The sequence below is a fragment of the Chiloscyllium plagiosum genome, unplaced genomic scaffold, assembly GCF_037043375.1.
Source record: "Chiloscyllium plagiosum isolate Xiang-an unplaced genomic scaffold, Cpla_swu_hap1 HiC_scaffold_4, whole genome shotgun sequence".
Lineage (NCBI taxonomy): Eukaryota > Metazoa > Chordata > Chondrichthyes > Orectolobiformes > Hemiscylliidae > Chiloscyllium > Chiloscyllium plagiosum.
Window position 1 is genome coordinate 53,998,219 of NW_028270142.1, and position 15,169 is coordinate 54,013,387.

A 15,169-nucleotide genomic window follows, 5' to 3' on the forward strand; every position below is an offset into this window, starting at 1 on the left:
CCATTTTGGTGCCACATTGATCGACAAGTTTTCTTGTTAGTAGCAATGGGGAACATTTCACTCTTAAAGATGCCCATGCTCACACCTAGAATAAATAAGAGAAAATGTAAGAATGAGATTGTGTGATTTTGGCTATTGTGGCTTTGATGTTTTGAATTCCAGATCAGGAATAGAATGCCTTTGCAGTTTGCAAAAATCTTTTCATGCCATTTCAATGTCTCTGGCTTCTTGGTAGGCTTTTTGCTTCCTCTTATGTCTGGCCTGGATTTTAATTGTTTTTTTCAGCTTGATATATCTATATGATTTATAAGTTCATACCATACCCACAGAGACAAGAGAGAACTTCTTTAATTTGTGAATGTAGTCTACAACAGTGTCTCATGGCAAATACTTCTCTTCATGGAAGGCAACACTCAGTGCACTCTCATTCCTAGTCAATGCTTTATATGAGTCTGTCTGTCTGTACAGGTGAATAACTCCTCTAGTATTAATTGAAGAGTAAGATTGTTAACCTCAGTTTCCTGACCAATATTTATCTCCCAATCATCATCAGAAGAACAGATGATCTGGTCGTATGACATTGCTATTTTGGGAGTTTTCTGTGTGCAATTTGTCGACTGCATTTCCTGTGACAGGACTTCCCAAATACTTACTTTGCCTGTAAAATTTTTTGAAATATCTGGTGGGTTTGAAGGCCATGGCAGAAATAAAATAATTCCTTTTTTTTGATAAAGGTCGGCATTCAGAAACGATTGTGGGTCTGTGGTATCTCTCCTTCTGATTTTCCTTCTCATTTTAGGGAAAGTATCTGATGTTCATTTGATAAGGTATACTCATTGAATTAATTGACTAATGTTCCCAGTGGATAATGAATGATATCTCAGAGAGCTAAATATTTGGCTCTTGCTATCAGTGAAAAGCTGTTGTTTGCCCATGTAGTGTCATGATGGCACCTCTGATAGCTAAAACTATCTCACCTCTTTAAAGGGTTAGCCTTCACTTCTGTGCTTAAGCCCTGTCTTGGGATTGATTCAAGAGATTTGTGACTCAAGCAAGAGCAACAGCTGACACCCAATGATTAGGATTGACTCATTCATCCATTTGAGTTGAGATGATATATAATGCATTACATAGGAAGGTAGAAGGAAGTGATTTGGACAAAGTACCTCAGAAAAAATCTGACTTTTCAAAAATATCTGTTTTACCAATGGATCAGTAGTTACATTTACTATTACACTTACTGAACCACAGCAGGTACAAACCTTGGTCTATGTTGAGTTATATCATTGCCATTGTGATGAAAGTAGGGCATGACTGTTAGCTCAGCACTTGAGATTACAAGCAAGATTCTCAATCCTGGTTCCTACCCACTGTCCAATTTAAAAATTGCACATACGCAAATGTAATGAATGGGCTATGTAAGTCTCCCATAAGTGAATAGCTTTATACACAGTCAGGTGTATAAAATAGGATTTGTATAAGGTACTGAATTGCCAACTCTTCTGAATGGCCTTCAGGAGAATAAAAAGGAACTAATTTTTAGGAAGAATGTTTTAGAGAAACAATCTTGGGTGGCATTACTGAAAAAAATGTATGTTAAGCAAATAAAATGTGGAACATACAGAATAATACTGAGGACGCATCATATTTCTGCTGTATGTGACCGAGTGACAATTACAAATAGGCCATTTAAAAATAACTAGGGAACTGGGAGATGGAGTGGGTTGATACTTTGTACACCGGAACCTGGGTTTGAATCTGACCCAGAAAAACAGATTACTTGTAAGATCTGGAATACCCAGTCAGCTTCTGAGTCATAGTCATAGAGTCATACACCACAGAATCAGGCCCTTTGGCCCAGTATATCCATGCAGAATAGGTTTCCTAAGCTGAACTCATCCCATTTGCCTGTGTTTAGCCCATATACCTCTAAACCTTTTCTGTCATGTAGCTGTTCAAATGTCTTTTAAATGTTCTACTTGTACCTGCCTTTACCACTTTTTCTGTCAGCTTGTTTGTATATGGACCACCCTCTGTGTGAAAAATGTGCCCTCAGGTCCCTTTTCAATTTTCCCCTGCTCACCTTAAACCTATGCCATCTTGTTTTGGACTCCCCTACCCTGGGGGAAAGACCTTTGCTATTCACTTTATCTATGCCCCTCATGTTTTTATAAACCTCTATAAGGTCACCCCTCAGCTTCTTACCCTCCAGGAAAAATGTCCCAACCTATCCAGTCTCACATTATATCTGAAACCTTCCAGTTTCAGTAACATCCTTGTGAATCTTTTTAGCATCCTTTTCAGTTTAATAACATCCTTTCTACAACAGGGAGACCAGAATTGTGTGCAGCATTCCAAATGTGGCCTTAACAATGTCTTGTACAATTGTAACATGACATTCCAACTCCTGTACTGAATGCTCTGACCGTTGAAGGCAAGTATTGTAAATAACTTCTTCACCACTCTGTATACTTGTGACGCCACGCACAATGAACTATATACCTGTACCCCAAGGTCTGTCTGTTCTACAACACTCCCAGGACCCTACCATTAAATGTGTACATCCTGCCATCGTCTTTCTGACCTAAATGCATTTATTTTGCAGAAAACTATCTGCCATTCTGCAGCCCACTGACCTAGTTGATCAAGATCCCGTCGCACTCTTTGATAACCTTCTTCACTGTTCACTATACCAACAATTGTGGTGTCATCCACAAACTCACTAACCATGCCTCCCATATTTCCATCCAAATTGTTCATATAAATGATGAACAACAGTGGACATAGCACTGATCCTTGGGGCACACCACTGATTACAGGTAGAACAATAACCTTCTACCACCACCCTCTACCATCATGCCAATTTTGTATCCAATTGGCCAGCTGTTTCTGGATCACACATGATCTAACCTTACTAAGCAGTCTACCATGTGGAAGCTTGTCAAAGGCCTTGATAAAGTCCTTGTGGGCAAACTTTAATAAAAAATTAATCAAATTCTTATCATTCCTAATATTGTTCTAATGGAAACTTTATGATACAGAATAAGGCTTTCCAGGGACCCAACTGTTTTAGAACAAGAGCATTGCCAATGAGTGACTCACCCATACATAATGTAATTTGATTAATTCAAATGTTTGATCATTTCTGGACAACAGGGTATACTGCTTTCTGACTCCTCTCCACTCACCTTTAAAATATTGCTTTAAGTTTGATTATCATGAAAAGGCAGGCTCAGATATCTTCTTGTATGGTAGCTGTATGGGTCCCAGCCCAGCATTTGTATTAACACAAATAATTACTATTCATACTTTCCTTTATGTCTTGTTTGGATTTTTATTTGTAGAATGACAAGACAAATGGAGTAACCTTATTTCACAATCAGACTAGCAGAGGCTGAGAGAATTGCAAAAGAAAAGAATGTTAAGGGAGCAGATCATATTTGGGGAATAGAAAGTAATGGGTGTAGGGAGATTGCAATGGCAATATAGGTCACAAAATAGAAACTCTAGTTCCTACTCTCTAGCCTTCAATAATTTAAGACTATTGTTCAGGACATAGCTGAAAGCAACCCAAGAGAATATTATATACCTGAGATCTAGATTTCTCTCACTGATAAAATGGGCCTTATAACCTACATTTTTTTGGACGACATTTTTGGTTATCTTCCTAATATCGGTTTATGTGAATTGAGGTGTTAAATTTTGTTTGATAATTACAACTGTGTTGTGCCTTGTATTTTGTTACATTTATTCAGTGACTTTAATGCAATGTGTTGTTCATTCAAATTTTGTAGTTAAAGATACAAAACAAATTTCATTCAAGGCTTTTCTTAATAACTGTCCCTCCCAGCTTTTGCTTTTCCAGAATTTGGCAGAAATATAGGGCTGGATTATTCATTAGCGTGGCCTCCAGCCTCTGCTTGGTTAGTTCACCATGCTTTCATTCTTCAAGCAATGGTCTTGCAATCCCCAGGAGATGGAGTCATAGATTTGTAGAATCACGGAGTCATATAGCATGGAAATCCACCCATTCGTCCAACTAGTCCATGCCAACCATGTCCCAAACAAAACAAATCCCACTTGCCTGAATTCAGCCCTATTCCTCCAAACCTTTCCTATTCATGTACTTATCCAAATGTCTTTTAAATGTTGTAACTGTAAATGCATCCACCATTTCCTCTGGCAGCTCATTCCACATGCGAACCACTCTCTTATAAAAAAGTTGCCCCTCACGTCATTTTTAAAACTTTCTCCAGTCACTTTAAAAATATGCCCCCTAGTTTTGAACTCCCCACCTGAAGAGAAAGATCCTTGTTATTCACCTTATCTATGTCTCTCATGATATTATAAGCCTCTATAAGGCCACCCCTAAACCTCCTACACTCCAGTGAAAAAGTCCCAGCCTATCAAACCTATTTTTATATCTCAAACCCTTCATTTCAGCAACATTCTGGTAAATCTTTTCTGAACTCTCTCCAATTTAATAATATCCTTCATACAGCAGGACAACCAGAACTGCAAACAATACTCCAAAAGAGGCCTCACCAATATCCTGTATAACTTTAACATGACATCCCAAATCCTGTACTCAAAGGATTCTGTACACAATCCTGTACAAAAATGCTGTATGACTGTCTGACTGTATGACTGTCTGACCTCATTGATCCTTAAGGAGCCCTTTTTTCTCTCTGGTTGCTGTTTTGCTCTTAATGTACTCATGACATTTATTTGGATTATCCTTAACTTTATTTGCCAAAGCTATCTCATATCCTTCTTTACCTTCTGATTTCCCTCTTAAGAATGTGCCTCTGCTCTTTATACTCTTCAAGACATTCATTTGATCCTGGTTGTCTGTATCTAGTATATGATTCTTTCTTATTCTTGATTAGAACTGCAATATTTTATTCATCCATTGTTCCCTGCTCTAACCAGCCTTATCCTTCACTCCACCATGATCATAATGCCTCTGAATGATCCCTCAGAAATATCCTAATTCAAGTAGTAATGTTTTCCTTAATCAGAACTACCAATCCCCCTCCTCCCTTGCCTCCCTTTCTATCCTTCCGGTAGCATCTAAAACCCAAAACATTGAGCTGCCAGTGATGGCCTTCCCTCAGCCAAGTTTGTGTAATGGCTATGATGTCTCAGTCCCATGTTCCCATACACATCCTGGATTCATCTGCCTTACCTGTAAAACACTTTGCAATGAAATAAATGCAGATTAATTCCTCAGAGTTACCTTGTTCTCTGACTTGCTCTTGTCCGTGCTTTCTAATTAAATTGTTCTTTTCTGATTCGGAACCATCCTTATCTGTTTTTTTTAATTTTCTGCTACTTAGGAAGCCTTCTTTGCCTTCGACATTCTAACTGTCTGTAAAGGAAGGTCCAGATCCACCTCCTAGAGCTGTGCGCCATACAGTGGAGGTCACCTTCTTGAAGAAACATGGAAGAAGGGGCAAAACAAAGTTTGGAATTTTTGAATTCATGCTGCTGCTTGTGCTTTCACTGACCTTTTTAAACTTGTTTATACATGACTGACCCTCAAAACTGGAATTGAATGTTTCATGACCTACCAGGTGCCTTTGGGGGATGCAAAGTAGGACTGGTGTTTAGTTCACTATTTCCCCATATACCTTCATACTTACCGCATTATACCAGAATCAGCAACCCATCCACCATTTGTAAATAAATAATTAGTTGTTGATTGAGCTTGTTCAAAGATCACTGGACCTTAATATCACCCTGCTATGTCATCTTGTGGTTGACATAGGCAGACATATTGGTGTGGACAGACTATTTCTTTTAAAGAAACAGTAAGAAGGTGCTGGTTTTGTATGGTGCACTTTTCCCACTGGGGCAACCCCCCCAAAGACCATAACTGCCTTCCTTCCACTCCACTCTTCATAACCTACCCTACCCTGAGTGCTAAAAACCCTCCCTGCACAATGCCTCTGAATTTGCTGGATCCGGCATTCCAAAAGGCCTCCTTTGCGGTGTAGACCATGCCTACCATAGAGCTCTGGCTCTGTAGACCAGTAGGAGCTGTTGGGCACCACCTTCACAATGAGGGTCATAGCCCCATTCTACAGTAGCATCTCCTGGCCACAGCAGGTTAAGGTTCTGATGTAAGCCTCTTCTACTTCACTTGGCTTGCTGCTGACTTTTCCTCTGTGTGGGAGCAATCCGTCCATTCCCAGGTAAATTTTTGTCCTGCAGCCTTAGTAAGAATTTTCACTGAAATGGTGATTGTGGAGGATGTAACCAGGACCAGTAGTAAAGCCAGTTGGATTGTATTCCAAGAAGTGAGATTTCAAACTGAAAGATTACGTGCAGCAGGTGTCTGCTGCTTTGATCTGTGCTCTTGGCAGTCATGGCCTCCTGCTGGTACAGACTCTGGAAATTCACCCCAAAATTATTCCCCACTAATTTTCACAGTAAAGTCACCATGATGTTATCCAGCCTCATAATTCATGTGACTGTGGGGATACATGGAGAAATGGAGAAATCTCCATACCAAAAAAGTGCAATTCTCAATAAAACTAATGCTGTCACCACAAGAAATGACAATAATGATGTATTGCCAGCAACATTATCAGTTTCACATTTTTTATGCATAAAACAAAGATCGAATACGTCAGTTGAAGAAACCAAGTTATTATTTGCAAATGAAAACTGACGCATAAATTTGGATGGTAGCTCTACACATCTTTCATCATAATCGCCACAGAAATCCTGTTTGCACTTCTTCCTCCAAGTCTTCCATAGTTTTACTGATATTTTGGTAGTCATGAGAACCTTCATGAAAATTGCTTTCTTTGCCTACCTTTTCAAGCTGATACAAAATTAAGGTCAAACCTGGGACCTTTCTCATGCATTGTTCTGTGCCATATTGAGAGCATCTACTGCTATGGAAACTGGAGAATTCAGAGATCTTCCATGTGAAGTATTCCTCAAATGAAATTATCACAATTTTTCCCCTTTCCACTTTCCTTAGCAGACTAAAACCAAGCAATTCTTTAGGAATATTAACAAATTACCAACTCAACACAGTATAGACTTTATTGGTCAATAAAGTTACTACATTTTGCACAATTTTTCACATAATGAAGCTTATTTCTACAATTATAAATGGAAAGTCGCAACTTTTAAAGATATAAAAGCTAGGTGGCTTCAAGTGATAATGTACAAATCAGCTCACGATATCTTACAAATTAACAACAATTTGCATTTGTATTGTGTTGTCAACATAATACAACATTCCAAGGTACCTCACAGGAATGTTATGAAACAAAATTTCACACTGAGCCACTTGAGAAATTAGAACAGTCACAAAAACCTAGTTCAAAGGGATAAGTTTTAAGGAACATCTTAAAAGGAAGAAAGAAAGAGATAGAGAGGCAGTTATGTTTAGCATTGAGGCAGCTGAAGACACAGCCACCAATAAAGCATTGAAAATTGGGATGTGCAAGAAGCTGACACCTTTTAAATATGTATTAAAAAATAAACCAGTTATTTAACAATGCTTTTCAATATCTGAGTATCCACATTATGCAAAATCAATGCATGGGAAAGCAACTTTATCCCAATTTTGTAGATAGGTAATTTCACATGTTTTATGAAAAGGAGATTAAAGCAATTAAAGCAAATCAGCTGTAACTTTATACATGTTTCTGCAGCTTTAGTTCTTCTTAAACATGGAACATAAATCCCCCCAAATTTTAATGGATTCTATTGGTTTGACATTTCGCTCAGCATTTTAAAGATAATAAGTTGAGTTTTGCGAGTTCTCTTCAGTGCACTTCAAAGCTCTTAACTCTTAAAAGCACAGAAGTAAAGACAAATTATTCTTCAGAGATATGACATTACGGGCCCATAAACTTTGTAGTCCAGTTTACCATCCAGTTGATGAAAACCAGGACTATCAACCAATAAGATTATTCCTTCATCTTCTTGCCATGATAGTGATATCTAGGAGAAAGTGAGGACTGCAGATGCTGGAGACCAGAGTTGAAAAGTATAGTGCTGGAAAAACACAGCAGGCCAGGCAGCATCTGAGGAGCAGGAGAATTAGCGTTTCGGGCATAAGCCCTTCATTCCTGAAGAAGGGCTTATGCCTGAAATGTCGATTCTCCTGCTCCTCAGATGCTGCCTGGCCTGCTGTGTTTTTCCAGCACCACACTTTTCAACCATGATAGTGATATCCCATCATAAACATTGTCTTGGAGATTTCTGTACTTGTAGTCAGACAGATATTATACGCAAATCAAAATTTCACTCTAAATGCTACTTATGAACATTTACTACTTCATTTGTGCAGAAAATCAAAAGATAGTTCCGTTCTGGGATAATTTTATCTGAGGAAGAAATGTCAGACATTTGTTATTAAATGTCTTCCAGGAATGTAATTAAATGCATAGGTCTCTGAGTAATAACTCTCAAGTTCAACAAAACTCAGCTAATCAAATTTATTTTACTCTTACCAAAAAATAGCCCACTACACTCAATGGCCAGAAATCATTGGTAACAGCAGAACATGAACCTTTTAATTGAGAATATAGTTGAGTGGGGATTGACTAGAGAACAGATTGGAATGTCCTTTGATTTGAAAGCATTGCATTTAACATTTATTTACATTTAAATCTTTTGGATTCAGCATTTCCTTATTAAAGATGCATTGGTGTCTTAGTATCTTTGAAAATACACATTAGAATTGTAGTTTTTGCAAGAAACTCCAAATATCTCATATCTTGAAGTCATTGGCAACAAAAATTGGGAGAGATATAAAGTGGGCTGGTCATTTGTTATTATCTATTTTATATTATCACACCAAGCCAAACATTATCTCCAATCTCTTTGGAAACTGTATTTGCAACTGCCTTGCAAGAATACTTTACTAAAAATTTTGGTGTAATGTGTTAGTAAAGTTCCATAGCTTAAACTAAATCAAAGCATTGCATCTTAAATCAAAAATGTTTCTAAAATTGAAAGGGCCATGGTGAAAGCATAGTGCAATAACATGTGATGCTGTAATTAGTAAATCTTTAAAGTATTAATCTTTTATTCTTAAGTACACAGTTTGCATATATCTTGCACAATCAGATGTTTCTACAGAATGATTTGTGTTGATGTTTCTTTAGCAGCATTTTTTAAACCAGACTTCTTGATCAGATTCCTTTTCAAATAGAACCTCTCAGTTCTCATCACCATGATGAATTAATTGCTTACTTGCCAAGGAATCTTTTGGAAAAAGAAAAAGATGCAATCACGCAAAAATGGAGTACTACTTTGAGTGATATATTGAGATACAGTGACTTGTTTATAGAGGTAATCAAGCAATAAATAAGATCAGGTCAAAATTATGAGTTGACTAACTTAGAAAGGATCCATGACAGATTTAAGTTTTTTTCTCTCTTGAAGTACAGTTCTAACATCCTGCAGCATGCTAAGTCATAAAGCCAACAATGCCAGTTAAATATATGAATATATCTGCTTTATCTGCAGTAGCAATGTTCAACACAATACTTCTTTAAATCCCAGAGTTCAGTGCATTTTGTTGGCAACATGTCAACATGTTTAGAATGTTTTCCTTGGTGTAGGAAGTTTAGACTATAAGGGTGATGAACTAAAGGATTGTCTAAATATTGATTGGGGTGAGCTTTGGGAACTGTGGAGCTACACAGGATAGGAGGTAGACTCCTCTTTAGTAAGTGAAATGTTGAGTCCTCTCTTCTGTGTGGTGCGAAAGGTAGGGTGGTTTGCAGAAATGGGACTCACACTGACTATTGTTTCCCTCATTTCACTTGCAGCCTATGTATTAAAAATTTCAACTAGCAAATATCCAACAGTTGTTTTGTTCTTGTACTTGTTATGTGGGTGTCCTGTTGCGTCATGTTGCACATGTAAGTGGATATATTCTGTCGCCACTAAAAGGAGGAATAAGGCAAGATAATGGTCTGAGGGGTATCCTTTCATCAGGAGCAGGCCATGTAAACCTGGAGTGGATTCAGGAAAATGGTTGAGACCATCAAGGGGGTTCCAGACTACTTTCCAGAAAGGATGGAGGAGGAAATATGACCAGATTGGGTGCATTGGCATCTGTTCAGTTGCATTCTCCCCAACACTCAGCTGTCATAGATGGCTAGAATTAATGGAGACACTGCAAGCATATCCTACTGAACACAAAAATTAAGAGCCAGAGGTGGCCATTTGACTTCTGTGCTTCTCCAACATGTGATATGATCATGGCTGATCTAATTGTGCCATCAACTCCACTTTCTTGCCCATAACACTCAACTCCCTTGCCAATCAAAAATCTATTGGTCTTAAACTAGGATCCTAAGGATTACAAGATTTCTAAGGTTTAAGAGATCTATTTTCTACTAGAGCAGAATGTAATCTGATAATCATGCATTAGTTGCAAATTTTGGCATATATGCATTTGAAACAAAATTCCTTCAAATTTCTGTGAATAACACACAGCATCTCTTAAGCACTGTTCTGCACTTAAGTAAACTGGGCCCTATTTATTGCATACCATGTGATCATGCAGGAGAACTCCATTGAATGCTGCAGAAGTAACAAGTTAACGAAACCACAACTCTACACAGCATAAACACAAAAACGGTAAATATATTTACCATTTGTGACTGGGATCCTGGATATCCCCTTGTGTTTTATGAGATGAATGAGTGCCACTGGTTCCTGAAAGATAATTTAGAAGAAAGAAAGCATTACAATAAAAATGAATGTTTATTGTTGAAGATCAGCAACTGATTTGTGGTACATTACAAATAGTGTTGAATTTTATTCTCAGAAATATGAAATACTCAATATTGTTTAAATCACCCATCATCGTTATAGCAAATTGTTTCAGATTGAATAATGAACTGCATAGCATCCTGATGAATTTATGCAAAGTATGTTGATGAATTTCTGCAATTCATCTTGTTCTGCAGTTTGAGCCAAACATGTTCTATGTACTTCAAGCAAATGGTTGTGCGTGAAATCAAAGGAAAGTGAAGTAACAAAAGAGGATTGATGAGGACAGAGCAGTGGACATGATCTATATGGACTTCAGTAAGGTGTTCAACAAGTTTCCTCATGGGAGACTGGTTAGCAAGGTTAGATCTCATGGAATAGAGAGGGAACTAGCTGTTTGGATACAGAACTGGCTTGAAGGTAGAAGTCAGAGGGTGGTGGAAGAGGGTTCCTTTTCAGACTGGAGGTCTGTGACCAGTGGTGTGCCACAAGGATCAGTGCTGGATCCACTGCTTTCCATCATTTGTATAAATGATTTGGATGTAAACATAGGAGGTGGAGTTAGTAAGTTTGCAAATGATACTAAAATTGGAGGTTTAATGGACAGCAAAGAAAGTTATCACAGAGTACAATGAGATCTTGATCAGATGGGCCAATGGGCTGAGGAGTGGCAGATGGACTTTAATTTAAATAAATGTGCGGTGTTGCATTTTGGAAAGGCAAATCAGAGCAGGACTTATACATTTAATGCTAAGGTCCTGGGAAGTGTCGCAGAACAAAGAGACCTTGGAGTGCAGGCTTATAGCTCCTTGAAAATAGAGTCGCAGGTAGACAGGACAGTGAAGGTGGTGTTTGGTATGCTTTCCTTTATTGGACAGAGCCTTGAATATAGGAGTTGGAAGGTCATGTTGTGGCTGTACAGGACATTGGTTTCAGAAAAGATTTACAAGGATGTTGCCAGGGTTTGAGGATTGAGGAGAAGCTGAATAGATTGAGACTGTTTTCCCTGGAGCATTGGAGGCTGAGGGGTGACCTTTAGAGGTTTCTAAAATCATGAGGGGCATGAATAGGGTAAATTGACAAGCCTTTTTCCCTGGGGTGGGGGAGTCCAGAAGTAGAAGCCATAAGTTCAGAATGAGAGGGGAAAAATTTAAAAGGGATCTAAGGGGCAACTTTTTTACACAGAGGGTGGTGCATGTATGATGCGTGCCAGAAGAAGTGGTGGAGGCTGGTACAATAACAACATTTAAAAGGCATTTGAATGAGTATATGAATAGGAAGGGTTTGGAGGGATATGGGTCAAGTATTGGCAAATAGGACTAGATTAGGTTTGTATATCTAGTTGGCATTGACAAGTTGGACTGAAGGCTCTGTTTCCATGCTGTACAGCTCTATGACTCTAGTCCTTAGAGCAATCAAGCGGCTCCAGTCAAGCAGCAGCACCACAGTCAGGGTCCAGGGGGTGGTCATTGTCAGTCAGATTCTTGGTGCTACCAGAGACTAGGGATCCATATCTTTACAGTGTAGTTATTGTGGATATATTCAGTCCTGCGGATCAAGTGCAAGCAGTCTAGGGATTACTGTTAGGTCAGTCAAGGAGCTGTTGAAACCAGTCCAGGAGAGTGGAACAGTTTTTACTGTAATGAAACAAAGGAAAGAATCTAGTATGATATGGCTAGTGGTGATGTACAAGCAGGTGACATTATGAGGTGTATAGTGGTTGTCTTCAAAAGGACTGCCCTCCTATTTACCACCCTGTCCACCAACATCTCAGGTCCCTGTCTGCAAAGTGGGATACAATCTTCCCTTTTACTTGAGCTGTGTTGATTGTTGAGGCTTGACCAGCTCAGTGTAAGGCCAGTTCCTGTCTTGCAGTGTCTGATGTGATATGCATCTGGGCTTCAAAATATGCCACCAGAGGCATGAGAGCTGGAAGATGCTGGCAGTAGTGAATACTTCTGCCTCTCTGGCTGTGTAATTCCCCTGCCAGTTACATAATTAATGAGGTGGATAGTAGACAATTTCAGGAGAAAGCTGTGAAGAGCCATGGCAGAGCAGGCAGTGTAAGCCTAATTTGACAAAATATTTTACCAGAAATTGGAAAATTCAACCCTTAGACTCTATCTACGATCACCCACAAGTTGAAGTGAAGGTCTTGTAAAGCAGAGGATTTTCAGCAAGTGTTTTTGTTGTCAAATATCTAGGATATTGGTTCTCAGGTGAACTTTTGATCTGGAACAAGTTGGTTGAATTATGTTTTGCAGCTAGTTCTGAGTATACCTCACAGACCCACTGATGACTGATGGCTCTGTTGGTTCTTCCTGCTACTAGCTCTGAACTTGAGCTTTCTTTTTAAAACAGAAGTGGTTATCTTACCATATCACTGTTAATAATTTCAAGGTCTTTTTCAAATAAGGTGTTGTGTTAATGTTCATTCCTTTTCCCTGCGCTGTGAGTTAACCGTTCTGAAATCCACCCTTCTAGTGTGGATATGGGAGGTCATCATGCTAAAACAGGAAGTTGAGAGTGGTTTTCACATCCATCTGAGTTTTTATTTTTCCTTTTACCCTAAATAATACATTGAAGTAAGGATGGAACTCTGTATTTTTTTTATATTAGCCCATTTTATGAATTCCATCGATAGCTGTGAGATACTATCACTGTTGTCATTCAGTTAGGTATTTACTCGATACTCAATACTGTCGATAGTCCAAATGGTAAAAGTCACATGATTTGCAGCAGCCATCTTAACAGCTTCTGTGTGTCCATTCTGTGTGTGACTCAAAGCGTATAATATAACATGCCTGAATTAGCATGACAGCTCAACTAAATCTGTAAGAAACCAATGGCAACCTGCAAAAATGGTGAGTTCAGCTATTTGTATTGATTTTGTGCTGGAAATGTGGTACTGTGGAAGATGGAGAAAACCCCCAAAAAATAGTCTATGTGAAACTCAGGCTGGGATTCTGTTGGACTAATGGATGATCTCACTTACTAGTTGGGAAACCACTAAGGAACCTTCTACAGTACATCAGGGATTACCCAACTGAATCAAGTGTCCTTCAGGCACTTAAGTGGCCATTGTCCGGAGATCTGTGTGATTGAGGTTCGTGGCTGCAGCAGGTGTCCAGCCTGCCATTAGCTGCGAGCCAATTGGTCAGTAGGAGTAATGGTGGCCGGTTGCAATGCACCCGTCAGAAGTCCAGGATCATCACGAAACCCTGGAGCAAAGGTGAGTAACAGCATGTTGGAGATTTCAGGGTGGGTTTGCAGGAAAGGGGGGAAGGGTGTTTGAGGCAGGAAATGGTTTTTAGCAGACATGCCCCCAACCCTCGCAACCTGACAATTCCAACTCCCCTTGATCTTTTCAAACTTGAGAAGGTTGGTTGGACATCCTTCCAAGGGTACAGCTTTTAATATCTGTGCTGGTGTGCTTCCAGCAATAAATATCCTGAAAATCTTTGCAACTAAACCCAATGTCCAGGTGTAATGTTGCGAGAAACAGATAGATTCTCAGGAAAATTATTAAATAGACACTTCTTGCTATTTATGCTACTCTTTTCAGGATGCATTCCATCTCCTGCAAACATTACAAATGAAAACTAAGGAGAAACTGAAAAAATATTCAGGCTAATAAATTTGTTAGTGTATTGTCAGACAGTGAGGAAACAATAGTAATGAGAGCAATTAGTCAATAATGCCAGAGCAATGTGCGAAATAGAAGATGTTTCTGACTGGAAAGGTAACAATCTCTGCAATGGCAGCTACTATTAAATAGCAAAAGCAGCATTCTAAGTATGGGCTGTCACTGACTGAGCAAAGCAAGGACAATATCAGAGAATGTCCTGGATATGATTATTGGTGCTCATTGCTGAACAGAACACCAGGTCAATTAATGGAAAGGCATTAAAGCATTTCCTATACCCACAACAGGATCCTCTTTCCCCATGAGGGATTTTAATGCCAGTGCCATCACCACAGTTTTTCACGACTTCTTCCATTGTGGTATGAGGAAATCTGATGCAGGCAGAAAAGAAAGACTGAAAATAACTCCAAGTTTGGATAGTCCCTCCTTACCTACTCCAATCATATGTACACAGCCGATAGGAAAGGAGCTGGGTGTGGTAACTCCTGCTGCCCAGAGATCTAAAAACAGGTGGCAAACTGACAGAAGATCTCGCTGGCCCATTTTGCTGTAAAACATCTTGATTTTGATAAGGATCATGACTAAGTCCACACCTCTCCACCCCAATCCATTTTGTCTTCTATTTCTGTTGAGCTTTGCTATGGCCATTCTTACAATCAAAACAAGCTACATAAAATCATCACACTGCGGTTACATTTCCCCTTTCAACAGAATTACAGAAATGTCTCACTGGCAAAAGAGGTGGTTAGAGGATACAAAAGCTTT

General features: G+C 39.0%; 1 protein-coding gene across 1 annotated transcript in view; it reads right to left on the bottom strand.

The window, feature by feature from the left end:
• Positions 1 to 8,172: 8,172 nt before the first annotated feature.
• LOC122549582 (uncharacterized) overlaps positions 8,173 to 15,169 on the bottom strand; it is a 104,996-nt gene continuing 97,999 nt past the window's right edge. Inside the window, exons 20-21 of the mRNA XM_043689416.2 lie at positions 10,638 to 10,701; positions 8,173 to 9,237 (exon numbers count right to left, since the gene is read on the bottom strand). Of these exons, the coding sequence (XP_043545351.2) occupies position 9,237; positions 10,638 to 10,701 (65 nt within the window). The 3' untranslated portion in view covers positions 8,173 to 9,236. The remainder of the gene's footprint in view (positions 9,238 to 10,637; positions 10,702 to 15,169) is intronic.